A 23,978-nucleotide genomic window follows, 5' to 3' on the forward strand; every position below is an offset into this window, starting at 1 on the left:
TGGGAGGAGACTAAACTAGAAGTCAGAAATGAAACAGAATCGCGAACGTTTCCACTTACTGGGAAACATTTTGATCTGGGATTGGACGCTGAACCCCGTGGGGGTTGCGGACTCCGATCCGCGAGGGCCCGGACTGTCCTGAATCTCCCCGGCTAGTGGGGAGGCCCGCCCTAGGGTCTGGCCCAACCGCATGCGTACAGGTGTGCGGGACCTATCGGGTCGGGCCCAGTCTCCGGGCCTTGCTCTTTTCCCCTCCCCACCTCCAATTCTCCCCACCTCGGGGTGGAGACTCCCAGCCCCAAAGTTCCGAGGAGGGGAGGAGAGTCTGGGGAAGAGCGCGTAGATGCCCCCATTGCTTGAGTGCGAAAACACACCCACTCACACTCGCATCGAGCCTTGCACACCCCAGCAAGCAGTCTGCCTCTGTTCCCCGGTCAGAAACCGACCGGGAAAGCGGGTTGGGGCTGTTGGGAAAAGCTGGAGCTGATGGCGAGATTGCCGTGGCTATAAATCCATCACTTCCCAGGTCAGCTCTGCGAGGCGCTGGGACTAGAGCTGGCTGAGTGAATTCCTGGGCTAGCGCGCATGCGTCGGCAGGTAGCAACCCAGCTCTTTATGACCAGGTGAGATGTTGGTGAGCAGGTAAAAAAGGAGGATTTGTCTAAGCGATTCCAGGGAGCGGGCCCGGCCGAGCCCTACAGCCCATGCCCGGCGGGGATCCATCGCCTGGAGCGCCGAGCCGCGATGTCCATACTTGCCAAAATGGGGGACTGGCAGGTACGGGGGTTTGCCTTGGCTGGGGCTGATGTGGGCGGGGGTTGAGGGGGGAGGGGGCCGGGAGGGGGGAGGCTGAGAGGAAGAGCCTTGGCCCTGGGCAGGAGAGTCGTTAGCGAGGCGCGCCTGGCAGCGCCCAGGAGAGTTCCCAGGAGAGAAAGGGCAGAAAAAACACGCGCTGCCGGCGGGTCCGGAGCGGAGGAAAGTCCGGCACACGCTCCACAGGTGGCCCCAGGGGGTCACCTGTGGTGTGCGCTGCGGCCTTTCACGCCCCCCCTCCCCACCTGGTGGAAACAAGGGAGGATGACTAATTCTAGAGGGGGAAGGGCGCGGGGCGGGGGTTGCAGTGCGTGGTAAGGAAGGTTCACTACTCTGTACGCCTTCGTTCTTGCCCTAGACCCCAGGGTGACGCATGAGGTGGGGTTCTGGTGCACCTGTCTCTCTTCCTGTCTCCAATTTGGGGGGCCTAGTGGGTGTGGAGAATGGAAAGGGGTCCGGATGGACGGGGCGCGCCCGCGAGAATGTTCTTTGGGGGAAATACTTAAAAGAGTTTGCACAAAGTTTAGCCTCTCTCTCGGTCCAAGTTGTGAAGCCAGTTTTCGCCTCTTGGGCTACAGACTGGGGTGACTGGATAAGGGGTGAATGGTGGGTGATAAGGGAGGTCCAAAATTTGCAGAAACCGAAGTCTGCCAAACTCGGCCGGCTAGGCCTCGGATACCTCAAGGCCAAATGGGCCCTTGATCCTGCTCTTCTTGAGTCCTGACCCAACCCGGGCCACAGGAGCATTCTTCCGGCTCTCTCCTAACTTCCAGACATTTCCCCTGTGGAAACCAAGGCAGCTCTGCACAAGCTGGTGAGGGTAGCAGACTCTCTCCTTTTTCCCCCCGATTTCATCATGGGAACCGTGGGGCCCTATTCCCCTCCCCCCACCTCCCACCGAACCTCCTGGCCAAGGGAGGCCTAGTTAGGGCAAGATTCTGTGCGCCTAAAAGGCTGCAGGGTAATTTGAACCGAAGGTGGGGAACTTCCCAGAGAGAAGTCAAGGCTCTGCCCTTTTCAGGGGTGAGTTCTTTTTCTTTTTTCAGATTCATGCCATTAGAAATAAAGTTCAGAGAAGTCTCGTCTTTTCTATATTCTTTGGAGTTGGGGAAAGGAAATAGTCTTGCAATTTTTACTTCTCTCCTTCTATTTATTATTTTTATTAACCCTGAGCTTTTTTATACCTCTCCTCCCAATTAAACCTCACAAAAATGCAATTTCATCCCCCAAATTAGACTGACTTTGTGGTTTAAGGATGCAAGACCCACACCAAACACAAATGTTGGGAATCCACACCTTTCCCTTCCTTGCCCCAGTGGGCCTCAGGGTCCTTCTTCCTTCTTTTCTATGGAGGGTGTAGACCGGGGGAGGTCTTGGGCTGAGGTCCTTGCAGTTTTCTCCACAAACCCGGTGGACCTCCCAGCCAAACTCCTCGGGTCTGAGAAGGCACCAGTAGCTCAGGATCATCCTGGGTCTGAGCCTCCAGAGGGCCTACCATTTGGGTGCAGTGAGAATATGGCCCAAAGGGGAAAGGAGTGAACCCTGGGCCTGGCTCCTGCAGGCTCACAGTTTGGCAAGTGGTGGGAAGCCTGCCTCTCGGGTGGGGCACGTGGATTTGGGGCCTGGAGGGGCTGGATCCTTCAGGCTTGGCCTTTTGGGCCCTCGGGTCCCACTGAGTGGTGAGGACTAGAGAAGAGTCATTCGGACCCCTTGCTGTCTCTTTGTTTCTGCCAGTGTCTCTGTCTCACACTGATACTCATTTTTCCCTCCAATGGCCTCTTCACGCCCCCACTTCAGGCCTGGACCCCCCACCTCTGGCCCCAGGCCTGGCGCTATTGCCCTGGGGTGCTGGTGGGGACAGAGCATTGACATGCAATGAAGAGACTTGTCGTGGTAATGACGTTCCCACAAACGCGGCTCCGCTGGCTCCAGGATCTACTGGGGCGCTCGCCTGGGCCTTTCTTGAAGGCCCAGAACTCTGGCGGTGGCGCAGAGCCCGCAGGCCCTGATCTGCACCTCAAAGGCACCCTCGGTGGGAATATAACAACAGTTTAGCAAGCCCTAGAGGGTGCGGAGCCAGAAATCTGCAGGGCGCTGGTCAGCAAGGGGGGGATGGGTGGAGAAGATAAAGGGCCTTGAATGCCTTCCCCAGCCCACAATCTGAAAGAAAGTGAAACTTGGAAGTTTCCTTAAGCCCAGTGCGGCGACGTCCGAGGGTGTAAAAATCCCACGCTCCCAGGCCTAGGATTTGGCCTACAGCTCATGCTCTGAGGCTGTGTCCGCTTGCTGGGAAGGTGTAAATGCTTGCGGCGGCCCACCTCCCAACTTCAAGCCACTGTGTTGGGCGGCGGGCCCTGGGGCAGCCCCTCAGGGTGAGTGGTGCGAGTGCTGGAAGTTGACCGTTTTCCGGGTGGAGCGTGGCGCTTAACCTCGGGCTGTGTTCAGCCAGAGAACTGTGATAGTGTGCAGGTGGGGAAAAGGAGTGCAGGGCAGAGCCGGAGGAGGGTGTCCCTCATGCTCTAAATCCCCCTTCCAGCTTGAGCCATTTCTCTAACTTTTGGGAGGGCCTCTGGCCTACTCTGCCCGGCTTGGGGAATTTGCAGCAGCCATCCGGAAGGAGAAATTGCCCTCAGCAAAAGGGGGAGGGGAGAGGGAGGGGTCCTCCCTCCTCTTGCCTTCCTTCCACCTGTTAAGAAAATCTTGGATTTGCAACACCCTTTACCCCCTCTGCAAGGACACACTTTGGAGACCTGGGAGGCCTGGAGATTTGCAAAAGACAGGCCTAGATGGAATCAGAAGTCGTTCCTAGAGCAACTCAGAGGCAGACCTACTGTTGGTGAATTTGCAGTATTCAAGAGAGAGAAAGACACACAAAAACTTTTTTATGGAGGACAAATGAGAAGTTTGACCAGAAAAATTAATTACTCCGTATTTCAAAGGATTACATCACGTCTTTCTTTTTAATTTTTTCTTTAAAACAATTCGCCAAAACAGAAGGAAAACATCTATAAAGCCCCGCTGGGGCGAGCCGGTCCCTGTGTGGAGCCGGGAAAGCCTGGACTGGCCAACCTGGACCAGGGGGTGGCCCCGGGGCCTGGGGGTTCCGCGTCAGCCGGGCACTGCGCCGCAAGCGCGCCCGCTTTAGTAACATCACCAAATCATGAAGGAACTCTCCCTGCTTTAATTAAAAAGGGGGATCTTGGGAAAACTGGAGCAGATTAGCACAGCGAAGAGTTGGTTCCCAGCGACTTATTTTGATGCATGCATGACACGAAGCACACATATCGGTATTTCCGCACAACTCCAGGAGCGGCTGTGAGTCTCCGTAGGAGTTCTGTATTTTGTCCACATTGCACCTACGAAACCCTTAGCCCCAACACCACGTTGAATTATCAGTCAGCCCTAGCTTCATACAAATGAGAGGAAAATCATTTAACCCCTGGAGCTGTCAACTAACCTCTTCGGGGTACAATTTTTATTTTACACGCGGCAATTAAAGGATCGCAAACCCCAGCCGAGCGACTGGAGCTGTTTGGCAAAATTCTCAACCTGGGGGTGGGGGGGGTGGGGGGGGGTAAGCGCAAAGCCAATAAAACTCCCAGGGCGCTGCGGCCCGAGGTGGTGGCTGCCGCGAGCGGAGGCGATCTCTTGTTGGGCAGAAATCCTGGAGTGACTTTGCCGGTCTTGGTTTGATGATTATATTTAATTGCGAAAGGGATAATAATTTCTAATAAAATTGGACGGGGCCGAAAGGACAGCGCGGTTAGCGCAGGCAGGGGTGAGGGAGAGGTGGTGAAAGCCGAGCCCCAGGCGCCGCCGCTTGGACCCTGCACGGTGCCGGGTTTTTGCGGAAGGCTTCTCCCTCGAGAAGGAGACGGAGAGGAAGAGGAGAGGGGCGGAATGGCGCGGCGGCGGCGACCGGAGGTGGCTGGGAGCGGGGCGCGCGGCTGGTCTCAGGGGAGATTCCTCGGCTCACAGGCAGGCGTGCGCTTTAGAAGCAAGTTCGCGGCTCCGAGAGGCCTTTATACCTGGGTCGGAGCGGCCGGCCGCAGATTGCGGTGCTGGCAAGCAATTGGACTATTGTTGATATGCTAATGAGGCGATTAGGCTGTTGGTAAAGAGCTGGAAAAGGGAAAAGTTTCTACCATTAGAGGGAGATCTCCGAGCGCACACGGGAGCTCTTTCCCTTCTCGCCTCCTCCCTCCTCCTCACCCTCCTCCTCCTCGCCCTCCTCCTCCTCCTTTTTGCCCTCCTCCTCCTCCTCCTCGCCCTCCTCCTCCTCCTCCTCGACCTCCTCCTCCTCCTCCTCCTGCGCTCACCGCCGGCAGCCGACACTTTGCGCTTACCCAGAGAGTAGCTCCACTTGGGTGCGAGGCGGAGAAGGGGGCAAATCCGTTCACGCCGATCCATGAAAATGCTTTGGAAACTGACGGATAATATCAAGTACGAGGACTGCGAGGTAAGCGCGGCGTTGGTTATCCTTGCGGCCGCAGGCTCCGAGCTCTACCTTCCCGCTCCTCCTCCTTTCCTCGCAGCCAGCTGCGAAATGCGGGTGGAACAAACTTTCCCCAACGCAGCGCCGGCCTCTCCAATTCGCCCGAAGAACTCAAGGGAGAAGCTGGAGAGGAAGGATGTGGACGCTGTCTTCTTTCATTTTCCTCCTTGGAAGCTCGTGTCCCACTTTCCCCCCTTCTATTTTCCGGCCAGCTTTGGGACTGCTTAAGAGTGGAAAGAGGAGCATGGGTTTTTGAGGCAGTTGCTGGCAATTGGGCATGCGTCTGTGCACCCTGCGTGTGTCTTGAGCGAGATTCTGGGAGCCCGAGTCACCAGGAAGAGAAAGGAAAGAGAAAAACCCATTTCCCTCCTTAAGTCCTCTCGGATCTTTCATAGTCCTTCTTTTATTTATTCATTTTTTCCCCTTTCCTTCCTTTCTATCTTCCCCTCCCCCTTTCTAAAAAAGAAGGGTCTTTTCTGTTTGGAGAAGGCGCCCGCACACTTCGCTCAGAGCTGTGTTGCACCTCCCAGTTATCGGGTTCAGTCTGGAAGCGCCCCTCTCCCAAATTGCTGCGGGGCTCGCTCTGGGTATCTGTGTTACTGAAGAAGTTCTAAGCACCTTCTCCCTTTGAGGGATACTTTGAGAGCATCCCTGGGGCGGAGGTGGGAGGGCTGCCCCGCGTGGAGCCGCCTAGTTGCCGGGTCCTCAAGCTGCGGGCCCTGGAGCCGCCCGGCGGTCGGCTGAGTGACCGTGGGAATCCTGGCCCGGCTGCACACGACCTCCAGTGCGCGGAGCCCGCGGCGCCGGTGGAATGCGCCTCTTTGGAGCCCATTTTAAAATCCAGGGTCTCCGGAGCTCGGCTTCTTAGGGCAGCCGGGGAAGCCCCAGCACCACTGGCCGGCCCGCGGGAGGCGCTGGGAACCCGCCTGGCTGCTCCCTCGCTACTCCCTCACAACCCCCCGCTGAAATAAGCGGAGGAGTCACAGGAGGGGGAGGGGGCCGAGGCCGATGATTACCTAAATAGGTGGTAGTCCCGGCTTTCGATATTTTTTTCTTCTCTGTTCCTTTCTTTCTCTTTGGCATTTGGAGCTGGAAATGTCTGGAGCAGAGGTCTGTGCGGGCGCAGCAGCGTGGGTCTCGTCTTCACTTGAAATCAGAACCCGGGTTTGTGTGAACGGTGTGTCACTGGTTCCCTTCCCCCTCTCCTCTCCGTCGACTATTTTAAAATCTTTCTCCTTTCCCGGGCTTTCCTTTTCGCCTTCCCCTCACCCCTTGGGGCACAGGGTGACATCCCGCGGGGACGAGCTCTTCTCTGGGGGCTCCTGCTGTGCGCCGTGCGGGGCGCAGAGACCCCAGGGCACACTAGCCGCTTTGTTTTCAGGCCCGTGGCGGGGGGGGGGGGGGGGGAGGGCGGGGGGGGGGGGAGGGCGGGGGGCGGGGGTACTCTGCGAACTGGTCCGAGTTAGCTCCTCAGTCTCCGCAGGTGAATTGTGGCCGCTAGGGCTGTGGCCCGAGGCTCGAGCATTTCACCTTCGCGGAGGCCGAATCCCAGCTCTGGGTGCCAAGCCCTCGGCGTGCGGGGTTCGAACCTCTGCACGGCGGTGGGCGCCTATGAGACCTAGGTGGGAGGCAAAGAACTTGAGGGACCCTGTGGGGGCGCGTGTGAATGTGTGTGTAAGTGAGGCAACGAGAGAGAGAGAGAGAGAGAGAGAGAGAGAGAGAGAACAGTGAGGGCTGTTTCAACAACTTTGACTGAGGTGGGCGAGCGCCGGAGCAGGGATTTCGGGTTTCCGAGCCGGCTCAGGGCTGTCTAATTATGTCGGGGCTCTGCAGGGACACGCAGGAGGCGAGGTGCCGCTTGTTCTGACAACCCAGCGGGCGGACTGGCAGCGACGGCAGCCTTGCCGCGCTGGGAGCGAGCGAGCCGTGTCAGCGGATTGGGGGGGGGGGGGTGTCGGGCGGGAGTGGCCCAGCCAGTCGGACGGGTTTGCGCCGGGAGCCGGGAGCCCGTGCCAGCGGCGCCCGGGCTGGGCCGCTTAGCGTCTCTGCGCGCCCCGGACCGCGTCCCGGCTCTCCCTCTCCGAGCCCCTGCCCCGAGAGCTGAGCGCGGGGCGGCAGCTGCCACAAAGCGAACGGCCTGGGCTGTCCGAGGGAAGCTTGAGCGGCGGCCGAGGCGAGGGCCAGTGGAGCGGGCGGGCTGGCCGGTCCCGGGCGGGGCGCCGGGCCATGGAAGAGCGGCGCGGAGGCGGGCAGCCGAATCCCGAGTCCCAGGCCCGGCTGCGGAGCGGAGGAGTCCGTGGCCGGAGAGGGCCGGGCAGCACCTCCCGCGCGGAGAGCCCGATGAATGCTCGGACGCGGTCCCCGGCAGCTCCTGCCCGCGACACGCGGCCCCCACGGTATCCCGAGGTCTGCCCCAGCCTTTTAGGTCTGATTGTCCTCGCTCGCTTCCTCTCCCCCTCCCCCTCCCCCTCGGCCTCCCCCTCCGTGCGCTCCGGCTCGGCCCCCTCCCCCTCCTTCCCTCCCTCCCTCTTTCCCTCCCTTCCTCCTCTCGGGCTCTCCCTCCTTCCCTCCCTCCCCGCTCCCCACTCTGGGCTCCACTCTCTCACCCACACTTTCTTTCTCACACACGCACGCAGACACATTCTCCCTCTCTGCGCTCTCTCCCTCGGTTTCCCTCGCTCCCTCTTTCTCTTTCACTTTTGCATGCCCTGCAACCTTTTAAAATGTTGCCCCTTCCCTGTGATTCGCCAGACGCCGCGCCGCGGCCCCCCGCGCGCTCGCCCGCTCCCTCTCTCGCCCGCTTTTTGTCTCTCGCGCTCCCTCTCCCCACCTCCGATTTGCTACACTGAGGCTCCCGTCAATGGACTGCATTGAGAGCCGGCTCCGGCGCGAGTTGCCTCTCCGCTTCACGCTCGATTTCCAGGCATTCTTCCCTTATTAAGTATTCGTGTAATATTAATAGTCATGAATATCTGCTATTAGGAGGCTCCAGGAACGCTGCCCAGCGCGGTTATTAGAAGCTCAAGCGAAGCCGCCGCTAAGAAAAGAGGGGAGACACGGATTAAGGAACACGCACATACACACAGACACACACACACTTTTTTCTTTTTCCTTTTTTTGGGGTTTTTCATTTTTTAAGGAACTTTGAATCATAACCGATCACGGCAGGATAGAGACCGTGGGTTCGACCAGCTGAAGGCGCCGCTCGAATCGGTGGTTCAAGTTCGGATGGACCAGAGCGGGGCTCCAGCGCTCGGGGGAGTGTCTGCGCCGTGACTGGAGTCCTGGGTGGCGCGGGGCTCTCGGCGCCTTTTGTGTGGGGCGCGCTCGGGCGGCGGGGCAGCCGGGCTCTCCAGGCTTGCTTGTTTTATTCCACCCTGACTCGTTACCCCAGACTCTTCGCAGATGTTAGTTCACAGTTTTTCAGCTATGGTGAGTCCCATCCCCACCCCCATCCCTGTTTCCTTAGGAATTCTCTTCTGGAAACCTGGTGCTGCGGAGCTGCCCCAACCTCGGGTTTCGCGCTCAGGTTTCCTTCAGGGCACCCTTTCCCCATTTGCATTTCGCTCTTTCCCTCTTTTCTCTCGCTTTTTTCATTCTTTAATCGAATGCATTACCCCCCGCCCCCGCTCGACCTCTCCCGGCGCGCAGACCTACCTCGCCGCTACTTCCCCAGGCGTGTTCCTAGCCACGTTCATCCTTATTTCTTTGCGTCTTCACTTGTTCCCGAGTTGTTCTCAACGTTTGATGCTTAATCCATATGCAGGAAAAACGCTGCCCGGTGTGTCCCCTGCCCTCAGGGCCGGGGCTGAACCTCCCAGGGTTCGCACCCCCTGGAATCAACTCTGTTCGCTTGTTTGGCAAGCGAATCGCAATAGAGGAACATAAAGTCTGGCGTTTCTTCTGCCCTTTGGGGCTGGGGTGCAAGGGGCGGGAGCCTCCGCGCCGGGTTGCACCTCTCTCTTTTAAACCCAATAAGGCTGAATCTTTCTATTTTAAACCTTGACTTGACGTCCCCCCTCTCCCCATCCATATTGTAAATCGACCCTATTGAGAAAAATGCTCCTAACTGAGAAAGCGGAAAAGACAGAACCCCATCCTGCAGTTAAAACCTTCTTTAAGCTGGTAATTTAAAGGTGTGCTTTCGTTACAGCCCCTCTACGAAATGTTTCTATTTAAATAGTCATGAAAATGGTAATAGTCTTTGAACGTGTATGATTTTTTTCTCCCTCCAAATAAATGGAACAGGGTAAACAATAACGCAGTGGCAGGCAGGTTCAAATCCGGGGGAAAAAGAAAAGGCCGCTTCTACTGTTCAATATTTAGCAGGAATTTTAATTTTCCTTAAGGGAGGTTTCATGCTGCAGCTTAATGGGCTGTATTCTGGGAGGCCTTTTTCTGTCCCCCCCCCCCCACTTTGAAAGAAACGCCTAAACAGAGCCTCTCATGCCCCCACATTTGCACGATCTAATTCTCTGCGTTTTTGGAAGAAGCCCGTTTCACTTCTGGGGTACCGAAATGAACAACTCAGAGCTCATTTCTTTCGGCGGCCTGCCGACGGGAATGAACGGTTTCCCACGCAGTCTTGCGGAGTGGATTTAGAGTGGACAGATGTAACTCGACGCCTGATTTCTTGTTCTCCCCCCCCCCTTCTTCTTCTTCTCTCTCTCAGGACCGCCACGACGGCACCAGCAACGGGACGGCGCGGTTGCCCCAGCTGGGCACTGTAGGTCAATCTCCCTACACGAGCGCCCCGCCGCTGTCCCACACCCCCAATGCCGACTTCCAGCCCCCCTACTTCCCCCCGCCCTACCAGCCTATCTACCCCCAGTCGCAAGATCCTTACTCCCACGTCAACGACCCCTACAGCCTGAACCCCTTGCACGCCCAGCCGCAGCCGCAGCACCCGGGCTGGCCCGGCCAGAGGCAGAGCCAGGAGTCTGGGCTCCTGCACACGCACCGGGGGCTGCCCCACCAGCTTTCGGGCCTGGATCCTCGCAGGGACTACCGGCGGCACGAAGACCTCCTGCACGGCCCACACGGGCTTAGCTCAGGACTCGGAGACCTCCCGATCCACTCCTTACCTCACGCCATCGAGGACGTCCCGGTAAGAGGCCGCACAGGCGGTGCGAGGGAGAACTCAGCCCCTGCTCACCCACCCCCAGAGAAGATTAATCAGGACACACAGACTGTGGCCCGGGGTTTCCCTCAATGGCATTTACTTCTTCAAAATTCCATTTTATTTTTTGGGCGGACACTTGGAGAACCCACATAAACGACCGAATTAAAAAATTAAAAAGTAGTTGAGAGTTATAGCCCTAGAACAATGGTTCCTGGAGCTCCTTCAAACAATGCCTGCATTACCATTTCCACCGACACAGAAATAAATCAGATGAATGTCACCATTAACAATATCTGCCCCTCTCCAGGACAGTAAACTGTTTCGATTGGGAGAGGATCTAATTCCACCGCTGCGTCTGGCGAGGGGGATTTATCCCTATCCTGGAAAAGATGTTAAATTCAACCAAAAGAACTCATTAAATACCCTAGGAGTTTAAAATAAAGTGTGAACAACATATTAAGAAAATTATTTCTACCGGATTTCATAAGCACTAGTGATGTCTAAAAGTTCTGTGTGTAGCTTACCCTGATTAGAGAATAGTTAAGTAGCAAATCGGAGCAGAGGGACATTAAAATGAAGCCTTCTCCTCCTCCTAGGGGTGCTAAGTGCTGACCTCATAAATCATTAGCTGGGTTTCCAACTCCTATCAGAACCTGCTACACCCTAGATTAAATTAAATGTTTTGAGACTATTGGGCAATACATTATTTGAGTTCTAATCCAGTTATCGATAAATGCAGTTTAAAACGATTTCTGAATAAGCATGGTATTAGCACATTTACTGTTTACAGTGTAAACCAGGCTATTGATAATTTGAAAATACTTTCTGAAATTAAATTTAAACCAGCATCTCTGTTTCAATTCTACGTATTTATGGTTTCCTCACAACCCTCCTGAAATGGAATTAGAATGAGCCAATAATTTTATTAAAGCTGTAAAGGCTCTGTTAATGCTGCTTTTCTTTGGAGAGGAAATGTATCTGGATGTGATTTTTACTAAAATGCTATTTCAAATTAGTGCATCAAATATTGCAGCAATATGTCCGTTGACAGTTTAATGATTACTGCATTAGATTGCAAAGAAAATGGTCAGATGAACTTACCTGCTTGCTTGGTGAATTTAAAACATTATTTAAGTTACATAGGAAAATAGAAAATTTATTACAGCTCTCATTTGGCCCAGTTAATAACTGAAATTTGTTGGTTATATTCAGCAGCCTTGCATGGAAAGAAGGAAAGCAGGCACTTGATCCATTGTGGGGTTTAGAAAGCATTGTGTGTATGTCTGTGTTCATAAATGTTTTTGGAAACTGTGCATTTCTTGGGAAGTAAAATAAGAGGAGCAGTAGTTGAGAAAAAGCAATTAAAAAACAAACCTGGAAGTTGTGATCATTTCAGTTCCCCTTCCCAAAGAGTCTCTGAATCCTTTTTCTAACCTGCTCTTTGGACATATTTGAATTGCAAAATGCACTGCAGCCCTTTGGAATTACTGTGAATTAGAATTGCTCTACTTTGCAAAAATTCCAAAGTGGCTGGTGTGAATTCTTAACACCTGTATAGTCACTTTTTGTGGTGAAATTAGTCAGTAGGAGAAATTAACCAAAAGATAAATAAAAACAAGGAAACCCAGTTGCTGCTCTTCCCCACCCTCCCCCACCTATTAAGAAAAAAATTCTTTCAAAGGAATTTGGGTCAGGAAAAGGGTTGTTTTCAATTTTCCCATTGCTGCAACAGTTAACCTTAATAAGAATGACTGCTAAATATTTAAGAAAATCAAATTGATGGTGAAAATTATTTAATCATTAATATCTCAGTGGGGTTTTAAACTTAACAATCTTCCCTGTATGGACAAGGTCTAGAAATAACACAAATAAAAGTATTATGCCACACTACATTTACTTTATGGGTTTAGGGTGCATGCATAAAGGGATCATATTTCCCCATATAGTTAAAACACAAGAACTGCAGCAGTAGTCATTTCTGAACATTTCTCAATTTAATTATACTTAAATCCAGAAGCACTTTAGGCAAGTTACAAATGAGAGCATTGAGTATAATAAAACCTGTAATAAAGCAACTTAGTACCATCCACCCGGAATCATTGCGATCAGGCACAATTAACAGGAGCATAAATCCAAGACAGAATGGAAAATGTTCGAATCGGTATTATTGTTGGACAAAGACTAGAGAAGGAAGTAATAGTTTTTTAAATGGTAATGCCTGTGTTTGGTAACGATTGCGAAATCTTCTATCTCAGCAGCCCTGGTGCTAATTTGTAAACACAGCCAGACATTATATTGCCTGTCAGTTTCTGCATTAGAAAACATGATTTCATTTTACTTTCTAATCACGTTTTGACTCTAGCACACACACGTATACCCATCCATCTGTTTAAAAAAAAAAAAAAAAGGAGAGAGAGAATGAGATAGAAGGAAAAAAAAAAAAAAAAACCCACACCAACAAACCCGCTGTTGGACAACAGGGGGAAAAATACCCTCAGAGGTTTTTGCTTTTGTTTTAATCGTTTTCATATTTGTTTCTCACACCCAGTTTAGGCTGTAATCGTCTTTAAAAATTATTTTTAGTTTTCCATAAGTGAAGGTGTGTATACGCCTTTGCTTTTTATTACGTTACCTAAAACGCTTACAACACTCCCCTGTTACTCCCGCCTCTGTCATTTCTATTGTGTTTCCCTAGCTTTTGCTGCCTCAACACTGGAACCGCTAAAGTCCGAAGCCGCTGAGGCGCCAAACTAAAGCTAGGTGCATTTTTAAAGGTTAAACTGACTTTGTGAGAAAGATTAGGTGCTCCCAAACTTGGTTTAATTTCCAAAGAAAGTTTTATTCCCCCTCCCCCATCTCCTTCAAACATGGATTATTTGCTGGGGGAGGAGAAATTGGCTGTGGGTGCGCAGTGAAACCTCTTGAGTTCCAAAGCCTCAAATTCCAATAAGCCAAGAAGAGATGTTTATATATAAATGTCACTATACAGGAGGGGGAAATTTTGATTCTACACCTTCCCCTCCCCCCATCTTGCACAGAATATTCATTTCCTTTTGTTTTGATTACACACTTACATCCATGTGTATCCTTTTGTTGCAGCATGTAGAAGACCCGGGTATTAACATCCCAGATCAAACTGTAATTAAGAAAGGTAAGCCATTTCCTTCTACATTCCAGGCATGTCCTTACAGGCATAGTGCTATTTAAAAGAACTCTCAGAGCTGTATTTATTTTTTTCAAATAGGATTTCCTAAAGGCTCAGAATTAGCAAATAGATGGCATAGAACAGCCATGCTTTAAATGATCGGCTTTCAGTATGTTAGTAATGGCAACAGGCTAGCTTTGTTCATGATCTGACCATTTAATTTAGTTTAATGATATCTAGACAGACACATGAAATCTGTAATAGTTGAACTGATTTGGAAGTGGCATTTCAATTTTGAAATGGTTTAATAGTTTAGTTAATCCGTTGTGTAAGTGGCCATGAGTATTAAGAAGTGTATAATGCTAAAATAGTGCAAATAATTCAACATCAGTATGAGAGTTGTGTCTTTTGTACCACTCCTTAGCAGAGGAAGAAAAAAACTTTCATGTTCTTCAATTTAATTTCTCATTAGCTGTTTAAGGGTTTTTAAACTTTGTGAATTAGGTTAACAAAAATTTGGCTTTTGGATAAAATTAGCATCTTGAAGATGTCAGGATTATTAGCATAATTGTTCAGAGCAGAAATTGTTTTTAAAAAGTGTCAAGTGATTTGGATGGATTTGTAATTTGTATTGTGTTTAGTGAGTAGAAATAAAGTTTACTGGATTAAATGCTATTCACAGCAGCTTTTTGTTGTTGTTGTTATAGTAGCAATGTTACATTGCAGGATTCTAGGCACCACCAGAGGACGATGCTATATAAAACTGTTCTCATTTCTAACCCCAATCAGTATATTGTTAGCTAGTTTAAAGTTTCATTTTTGCATCTGTGAAGTCTTTGTCACGTCAAATTAGATGTGCAAGGGATAAATCTTAAGAGATGCTCTTTCCAAGTCGACATGATAATTGGCTCTTTTATTAGTAATCTCTCAAGAGTTCGTTTAACTCCTATTGTCTCTATTAGCCTCCCCAGAGCTATTAATGTCACAAGTGATCTATCCAAAACCTAGAGCCCCCCACCTCCCCATACATCTAGAATATCCCCATTAAGGAGGGAGGAGTACTGAGGAGAATGTATGCATATTATTATATATGTCTCCTTGTGGAATTTTAAAATACAAATGCATACAGTACGTAAATGGTTGTGAATGCATCTGAATTATACTGGTGTTGAGAAATGTAACATGGTAGTACACTTTTTCCTGGTCTTGAATTTTTTTCTATGGTGGGGCCGACAAGGAAGAGCTTGTGATTTTGCCTAGTAAGAATATATCCTCTCCACTTGCCAATGAAGACACTCAAGCAGACAAGGATATTAACTCTTTGCTCAACAGAAGGGCATTGATAGAGCCTATGGTAGGCCTGTTTATCTTTCTTCTCTCCCAGTTCAAAATGGGACTGTGGAATGCATTTCTAAACGGTCCTTTTTAAAACTAAACATAGGAAAGGGCCTATTTATCAAAAGGATGGGACACTTGCCGTGTGTGTGACCAGAGAATCCACCACCTCCCAGCTTGGTGCCTTAGCTGAAATGTTCACATACAGGCCACTTCAGCCATCTAAACTCTCTGCTGATCTTTGTAACAATTTCTCCCCAACACTGAACTCCCCACCCTACAAAACCTCCAAAGTACACATAGCTTGCTCTCGCTGTGCAAACGTAATCCCCTCCCCTGCACCCTCTGCCCGTACTGCAGCACCTCTCCTCGGATGAGAGCCCTGAGGGTCACAATTTCACTACCATTTCTAGACAGCACCCTGACGGCTAACAGGAAAGGGTCGAGGCAGAAGCACAATCCAAGCTGGTGGGGCGAGGTGGGGGCGCCTCCCGGCCGCCGGGCGGGGTGCGCCGAGGGGATGAGGCTTGATCCCCAGAACGGGAATACAGCAGGGAGTAGGACAGAAGGTGGGGTAAAGGAACCACAGGATTTTTCAGGGCTGGAAGGAAAGTGGGGGTTGCGGCGCAAGCCGGGGCGAGAGCCGGGGTCGGGCAGGACTTGGGAGGGACCCCCGACGCCCACACGCAGCTTCCCCGTCTGTCTCCGCAGGCCCCGTGTCCCTGTCCAAGTCCAACAGCAACGCCGTCTCCGCCATCCCCATAAACAAGGACAACCTCTTCGGCGGCGTCGTGAACCCCAACGAAGTCTTCTGTTCAGTTCCGGGTCGTCTCTCGCTCCTCAGCTCCACCTCGAAGTACAAGGTCACGGTGGCGGAAGTACAGCGGCGCCTCTCACCGCCGGAGTGTCTCAACGCTTCGCTGCTGGGCGGAGTGCTGCGGAGGTGAGGCCCGGCACCGCCCTGCCCGCCCCGCCCCGCGGCCTGGGGAAACACTGCGCCTGCGCTTGGGCGGCGACGCAGACGGGCCTCGCGCCACGGCCCTCCCTTCGCGGGAAAAGAAAGGGGCGGGGAGAAGGGCGTAAAACGGGGTGGGTGGGAGCTAGGGGCGGGATGAGGCGGCGCGCGCCTGCGCTCTCCGTAGCCTTCTCGCGCGCTCGACGTTCCAGCGCGCGCTCGGTTTCGTCGCCGCAGCGCGCTCCCCGGGCCCTCCGCCCCCAACCCAACTGCTCGCGCGCACGCGCAGCTCACTGCACCGCGGGTTCAGTCCCGGCTGCTACAGCGGCGGGGCGCCGTGCAGCCGCCTTTTCCCTCCTCGCGTACACCTTGCACGCCCTGGAAAACTTCCTCTCAGGCGCCTTACTTTGTCTTACCTCCGTGTAGGGTCTCCGAAGGTAACCCACCGTCCCTTGAATAGGGTTTTAAGTAGAAGACATTGGCTTTCTCTTGAGTCCGCCGCCCAGCCACCCCACCCCACCCCACCCCACCCCGCGTCACCGTCACCTCTGGCCAGACGGCGACTCCCGGTGCCTAAGGCGCTCACATTAGTGGTTCCCAGGTACTGCTGCCGCGACGTGCTCCAGGCAGCACGCATGACACGTGTACGTGCATTATGTGTAGTCGTTACCCACCAGTCATGTTACATACGTGGCTAGGGATACACGTCTCAGCCCTGTGAGGTCGGAATGATAAGATTTGATAAGGGTCTGCGAGGTGAAGCACCTTCCCTCAGGGCAGGTTTCTCCCTGCTTTGGGCTTCCCCCTCTTAGGGTTCCACCCAACTTTGTGAGTGGTGGGTGTTGGGTTGAACTTTCCCAGATGATCTTTTTTCCTTTCCTTTTTTTTTTTCTTTTTTTTTTTTTTAAGTAGACCAAGAACTTCACAGTTTGCCCCTTATTTATTTATTCATCAGTGGACCCATAGTCCCGCTCTGATGGGCATGTTCCACACAAAGCGTATAAAACCATTTTTGGAAGGTTTCAGACATCAGCTTTTCCAGTTGTTTTCTTCCTCCTTCACAGTCATTTTGGCTTCCTTTGGTAATCTTTCCCTGACAGATCTGAAACCGCCCTCTGCTTTTTCCTCCCCTTCCCCCACCCCCAGTATTGGAGACTGTTTACCTAGGGGAGTATAATCTAATCCACACAATTAAAGAGCACTTGAGTAGGGAATAAAATCTGAAATTAATTAATTTGCTGTTTTATTTAAACAATTTATCTTAACCACTTTCTGATTATGGGAGTCTATGTAGACATCTATTTAGAACCACCTCCATTGTCTCTGAAATCAGTGAAATTTTTAAAGGCCAATACCGGCTTTTGACATTTCCGGTTAGGCTACTGACATAGCATGTAAACAGTTGTTAAAATGAATTTCCCATTGGGGTTAAAGCCAGAGCAGGAAACGTGAGAGTGATGATAACTTTGGTTACTCTGAACAGCCTAACAGTGGTTCTAGCAAAGACAATTTAAAGACCCCATTGGGATTTGTGTGATTGTAACAACAGGGAAAATACACAGTAATCAGTTGAACTCAAAAATACCTCAAACCCCAGAGATGAGAACCCTGTTTGTTTGTTTGTGGTTCTTCTTTAGAGAGTTGGGGAATCAAAACCTTCCAACCTGCCACCAGGGTTGCAGGAATAACTGAACACAGGGGGTGCTCTACAGTTTAGCCTTTGTCTCCCATGAGCTTTCCCTACCATTCCTTCCTAGGTTTCCCTCCCTTAAGTGTCTCGGGGCCATGATTCTCAATTTTTAAAAAGCACATGTTAGGTTGTCAGAGTGACTATAATGTGACTCAGAGCCACCCAATGTTTTCTAAATCCCTTTCTTGCATGTATTTGTGAAACAGGGCGAAGTCTAAAAATGGAGGAAGATCTTTAAGAGAAAAACTGGACAAAATAGGATTAAATCTGCCAGCAGGGAGACGTAAAGCTGCCAATGTCACCCTGCTCACGTCACTAGTGGAGGGTAAGCGAGTCCACTTGCTAACAAGAAGGGAACTGTCTTCTGGGAAAATGGATAATACTCTGTGGCCAGATGTTTGGTTGTATTTTGTGTCAGTTGGGCAGTTTCTTTTTTTTTTTTTTTTTTTTTTTTTTTCTGGCGAATATAGCTGGAAGGGAACAGAATCCTGGCACGTCAAAAAACTATTTGCACTTACTCCTGTCCTCCTTTCTTCTTCCCCTTTGCCATAAAATTCCACCTTCCTGAACCCAATTCTGACCTAAACAAAGTGAAAATTTAAGAACTGCATATTCTCTCCAAGTTCCTGTCTCCTCCACAGAGCTCAGCAGTAAATCACTTAAGCTATTCTGACATCTGCGTTTGAGAAATGCGTGACCATTACTTCCTGAATTAATTTGGGAATCTTTGACCTGCATCCTGATTTAAGACCGTCCTGAAAGCTCAGGGTTATATGCCCTTTTAGTTTTTGTTTTCCAAACATATGCTCCCTTATCTCTTACTTAATTGTGCTTCTCTAGTGGAGGGGAAGAAAAGTAAGTGAACAATCTTAGATTTTGAATTGTTGGGCTAGGAAATAAAAAAGAAACACAAGCCTTGCTGAAAGTTCCTCATGGCAGTTTTTAACACACACACACACACACACACACACACACACACACACAGCTTCCAACCCCTTTAAAACAAAAGCTACCCCTGTTCTCACTCTGTGCCCTAGATACACTGTCATCAGAATCCACTCACATTCCTACTTCCTCCTGATTCCTTTTAAGTTCTTCTGATAGTAAATTGGCTTAAGTTTAGATGTGTTAGAAGGAATGTCTAAGCTGTCTTGCGTTTTCCTTTGTGTTGTGTTGGAAATGTCTCCTGCCAGTGGAAAAAGAAAGACACTTAAATGATCAGGTAGATATCAAAACTACCATTTATATTTAAAGAAGGCATTTTGTCTTCTTTACACCTTAGAGTTGAGGAGATAGATCACAGTGGAATTTGGGTTCCAGCTTTATAAAGAACTGTAGTAAAGTTTAAAATCACACACTTGAGGAGGACTCCCAGGAGGCAATCTGTGAACAGTGTTAAAGATGATAACATAACTGTTAAATAATAAGCAGTTCTTCGGGGCCAGAAGCTCAACAACAGTAGCTTTGCATTAAAAATACCATGAGTACATACAGAACCCACTATGCATACCCCAGAAGAATTAAGCTCAGAGGAAATGGTCGAAGTGGCTTTGGGTGTCGTGTGAGAGTGTGCGTGTGAGAGTGTGCGTGAGTTTGGGGGTTGAGTCCTGTTCCAGGGAGGCAGTTTCTGGAGAACTGTTATTGTTTGTGATCCGCTCCATTTTATGGAAACAAGCTCTGCAGAGAGGGCTTTGATGCTCTAATTGGCGCATGCGTTCTTCCGGAGCTGGAGCTAATGGCAGGAAGCCCTGCAGTAAAAGCCAACTGGTTCAGGAAATTAAAACCAAAGATTCGAAAATCAGCAACACAGACAGACTCAGTGGAGTGACCCTCAAATCCTCTTGGTTAATCGGTTTGGATGAACAGATAATTATATGCGATCAAGTTAAAATGTAAACCTTGAGTTGTTCCCCTTGCAGAAAAACTCAGCGAGTAATTATGAATATCATTTATGAATGTGTTGATAGGTGCGAGGTTGGAATACAAGGAACATTTTAAAAGAGAAGTTGGGGAAATGTCATCAGGGATCAGGGTGGGTGGGGGATGGGACCGGAGGGTGGTGGATGGGATTTACATTTTCAAGTCATATTGGCTTTACTGGGACAAGTGGCCATTTTTCCGGATAAATTCATCTGCCAGATCCTACAGAGAAGGAAATAAAATGCCTGAAACGAGAAAACAAGTAGTTTGTGTTTTCTTAAACATCTGGGTTAAGAAAATAAGAGTGTTGGGAGGAAAATCTGACCTCAACTCTTTTCATTCTCTTGCGCTCACCTCCCCTCTCGCCTCCTGCCAGGAGAAGCAGTCCACCTAGCCCGGGACTTTGGGTACGTGTGTGAAACTGAATTTCCTGCCAAAGCAGTAGCTGAATTTCTCAACCGACAACATTCCGATCCCAATGAGCAAGTGACAAGAAAAAACATGCTTCTGGCTACAAAGTAAGGCATTTACCTTACCTCTCCGGGGTCTCTGTCTTACTGTCAAGAGAAACAACCAGAATTGTTTCTGGTCACACTTTTCTCCTCTCTTCGTTTGGCGTTAATCAGCTTTGTTGTCATAAATAATTGAAATTACCAACCCAGTCTTAGAATCCATACTCAGCCTTAAAGGGGAAATGTAGGTGGGATCCTTGGTGTGCTCCTATTCTTGTCCTCTCTTCTGCTCCCCCTTTTAAGTTAAAACAAAAAAAGTGTGTATGGGGGTGGAGTATGGTAGGGGTGTGTTGGAAGCTGAGTGTGGATTGGTGACTATGTTGTTTTAGAAAGACCAGCATTGAGTCTGTAAACGGGTAAAACAGGCTTGCTTGTATCAGTTTTTGTCTCCTATCAATATGTTCTCCGAGAGCAAGGATTAAGCAGTGGCCTGCAAAATGTGCAAGCCAGAAGTTGTCCTAGTTTCAGCCTTAATCCCTTATCCCATTTCTTGCCTTTCTTTCACCTCCCTCCTGGAAAGTCTCTCTCTGTCTCTGTCTCTCTCGCAAGCACACAAACACACACACAGCCCACAAGGTTTAGCCTACAGGCGAGATGTCAAATAGGTTTCAGAATGGCCCAAGTTATATTCCCATCAGTGCTTGGGCTGAATAGGCTTCTCCAGGTGGTGTGTGAAAAGAAAATGACTGTTTTGATATGTTTTCTGGAAATTAAAAGGCTTGTTTGGAAGCCCTTAATTATCAAAGTTGATGTCACAGGAGGGCTTGGAACCAGAGGGCAGAGGCTGAGGCCTCAGGTGGGGCAGTGTTGTCCTGGGGACATCAGCTGGCCTTGGAGAAGGCAGCCTGCCAGTGCTCCCCCATTCTCCCTCTTCCCCATCTGCCTCATACCAATACCCCCATCCCCTCCAGACTGATGCTGCCCCAGGAAGACCCCACCTAGGCCTTGCTTCCCAGATTCACAGACAGCTTCCAGTGTACAGGCCTCTGCTGTCTGTATTTCCGACTTCTCAAGACCCTTTCTGAGATTTCAGCTTTTTCTCTTCCCTTAGCTTCCTAAGCACACCTGTGTTCACAATTTTTCCTCGAAATGGGGAAATTGAAATTGAAGCATCTATTTCTTCTCAGAAATCAGTCTGAGGGGCACCTGGGTGGCTCAGTTGGGTAAGCGTCCCACTCTGGATTTTAGCTCAGGTCACGATCTTAGGGTCTTGAGATCTATCCCTGCCTCTCAGACTGGGGCTTGGAGCCTGCTTGAGCTCCCTCTGTCCCTCTTCCTCCCCAGCACTCTGTCTCTCTCTCTGAGCTGGCTGTCAGTATCAGTCTGCATTGTCCCCAAGTAACCGATTTTTTGTGCATTTATTTAAAAGCAAAACAATCCCAAGAAAAGTTTGCCTTTCTGTCTGCATCCGCCTGATTTGTAGGATTTCATCCCACCAACTGAGGTCTCTCTAGAACAGAGCTGGAAGCAGGTCTCTCTGATATTTTGAACAGGACAACTGATGGCTGCATGCTATTGGCTATTGGGAAATGCTTTTGTTTCTGACTCCTCATCCCTCTCCTCCTCCTTTGTTTTGTTTCTCTTCTAAACATGTGCAATGTTTCTCTGTGTCAGGGGTATTTGGTGTGAGTGAGAAAGAAGGGGGCTAGCCGTTAGGTGTAGCTGGGGAGCGACAGAGGGAGAATTTGTGAAGGTAGGAAGGGCCACATTCAGTGGAAATGGAGGGGTGACTGGGTCTTCCGGCTTGTGCCCCTCCCCAAGTCTGTCTCTGGGGCCTTGGGTCAGGTCAGGGTTCACTGGATTCCGGTGGAGGTAACTGCAGGGAGAAAGGTTTTCTCTTTGCTGCTCACGCTGCCCACAGGGGAGCCTCAACTCTCTCTCTCCCCACTCCCCACCTCCCTCTTTCTCTCTGCTTCACTTGTGCTGCAGACAGATATGCAAAGAGTTCACTGACCTGCTGGCTCAGGACCGATCTCCCCTGGGGAACTCGCGGCCGAACCCCATCCTGGAGCCAGGCATCCAAAGCTGCTTGACCCACTTCAACCTCATCTCCCACGGCTTCGGCAGCCCAGCGGTGTGCGCCGCGGTCACAGCCCTGCAGAACTATCTCACCGAGGCCCTCAAGGCCATGGACAAAATGTACCTCAGCAACAACCCCAACAGCCACACGGACAACAGCGCCAAAAGCAGTGACAAAGAGGAGAAACACAGAAAGTGAGGCTGTCCTCCCTGCCCTGCCTCTCCCGCCTCACCAGTCCGGCGAGCCCACCCACCCAGTCTCCAGCCCCCTACTGCCTCGGGCAGGTGACAGCTCCGGGACCAGCGCTCCGCCCCCCCCCCCCCCCCCCACTGCTGCTATTGCTGATGCTGCCGCCACCACCGCCACCACCTTCAGTCCCCCAGACGTTGGGGGACTCTCTGCCGTCAGCGGGCCAGCACCTGCTGACTGGGCCCCTAGCCTCGAAGTCCCTCGTCGGCACCAACTCCCCTTTGCCCTCCTGTGGAGCCTAAGAGAACAGAACAGGCCTTGGAGCCAGCAAAGAAAAGTTCTGTCCAAGTTTGTGAACGATTTTTAAAAAAAAAACAAAAACACAAAAAACCCAACAACTCAACAACCACCACCACCACAAAAAAGCTAAAAACATTTTTTTCTAAAAAAAAAAATAATAATAATAATAACATAAAAATTAAAAAAGAAAATACTATATGCGCTTCATGGGACTGAATCACCACCTTCCCTTACATACTTCAGATTGTAGCCATACTTTAAAAAGAAAGGCGTAAAGGAAAATGACATTTTTATCAGTATTGTGAATAAACTTGAACACAAATACACGAAGTTCCATGTCATGTCTTCAGTTGTAGAAGTTTTTTCCTCTCCAAGGTAAAGCGACCAACTTGAACTTTCTCTGGCAACACGATTCACAGTTATATAAGGGAATCCGTGTTCACGTCTCTGTATATATTTATTTATGTGTAATTTAATGGGAATTGTAAATATGGTGAGTCTGTTTTAAGCCTCTCTCTTTTTTTTTTTTTAATTTATCTGGTGATCTCGTTTACCTCTTGTTTAGTGGGTTTTGAATCTTCCCTATTAGTTCTTCATGTGGTTCATGGTACTTATTTAGAAATTCAAGTTTTGGGGGACTTCTTTTCCCCCCTCTGGGATTCATGAATTTAGCCCTGTTGTAGCATGTGAAAGACGACAATGAAACAGCTGAACAGAATTTTAAAAAGTAAAATAAAATTTTATATATAATTAGTACTACATTTAGCATTTCATTGAACTGAAAGAAAAAAGTTGATATCGGACCCTGGAAAGATTTTTAAACTTGAGTGGTTTGATAACCCTTCTATGTATTGTGGGGAGAAAAAAAAAGTTTATTTTATTTCACTGTCCTCCCTTGAAAGCATCATTTGAGCAATAAATGAGTATTGTCTTTAAACCAAGGGTAAGGGATTCCCCCCACCCCCACACTCTGTCTCTCTCTTTCTCGCTCTCTCTTTTTGTTCAAAGAACTTCAAACATTTGGGACCACCTGGTATTCTGTATCTTCACTGGCCATTTTGGAAGCAGTTCGAGTTGTATTGTATTGAGTTGTGCTGGCGTAGTTTCCATGCCTGTCAATGTATCATAGTCCTTTGTTGCCCAGATAAATAAATATTTGATACGCTTTATGTCGATTTTTTTTTTATTCAGTGGCTGTCTTTACCCAGGCGTATTTTTGTTCTTGGCCGTATTTTTTATTCAGTATGGTTACAGTAATTGAGTTTAACTCTCCCTTGGCAATTGCTCCTCACAATAAGCAGCTGAACCCGCTGTTTCCCTCAAGTATAATAAAAACTTACTTTCAACTTGGAGTTCAGAGCAGGGTATCATTTCGATATTCCACGGAGTCTGTATTCAGACAAATGACACAATAAAACCCAATGTATTCTTTTGGATAAAATATTGTTTGTACTGCTAAAGAAACGACATACTATCTTTTCC

At 49.9% G+C, this 23,978-nt stretch overlaps 1 protein-coding gene across 17 annotated transcripts; it reads left to right on the plus strand.

Moving 5' to 3' along the window:
* Window positions 1-630: 630 nt before the first annotated feature.
* Window positions 631-23,665, plus strand: TFAP2A (transcription factor AP-2 alpha). 17 transcript variants are annotated; one of them, XM_047734760.1, is made up of 8 exons: window positions 631-777; window positions 9,981-10,038; window positions 10,178-10,415; window positions 13,530-13,581; window positions 15,622-15,853; window positions 17,762-17,880; window positions 19,852-19,993; window positions 21,917-23,665. In XM_047734760.1, the coding sequence occupies exons 1-8, from the start codon at window positions 705-707 to the stop codon at window positions 22,203-22,205; spliced, it is 1,203 nt and encodes a 400-aa protein (XP_047590716.1). In that variant the 5' UTR covers window positions 631-704; the 3' UTR covers window positions 22,206-23,665. The 17 variants fall into 17 exon arrangements, with proteins under 17 accessions (XP_047590716.1, XP_047590708.1, XP_047590721.1 ...); XM_047734765.1 differs by having other exon boundaries at window positions 638-777; window positions 9,981-10,034; window positions 10,200-10,415; XM_047734764.1 differs by lacking the exon at window positions 631-777 and adding an exon at window positions 4,976-5,272 and having other exon boundaries at window positions 9,981-10,034; window positions 10,200-10,415.
* Window positions 23,666-23,978: the final 313 nt, after the last annotated feature.

This window comes from Lutra lutra, chromosome 6 (genome assembly GCF_902655055.1).
Source record: "Lutra lutra chromosome 6, mLutLut1.2, whole genome shotgun sequence".
Taxonomy (NCBI): domain Eukaryota; kingdom Metazoa; phylum Chordata; class Mammalia; order Carnivora; family Mustelidae; genus Lutra; species Lutra lutra.

Coding starts and splice junctions, on each gene's coding strand:
- TFAP2A (XM_047734749.1), top strand. CDS start 7,535: ATGGAAGAGCGGCGCGGAGGCGGGCAGCCGAATCCCGAGTCCCAGGCC. Junction 10,416..13,529: donor ACGCCATCGAGGACGTCCCG/GTAAGAGGCCGC, acceptor CTTTTGTTGCAG/CATGTAGAAGACCCGGGTAT. Junction 19,994..21,916: donor AACATGCTTCTGGCTACAAA/GTAAGGCATTTA, acceptor CTTGTGCTGCAG/ACAGATATGCAAAGAGTTCA.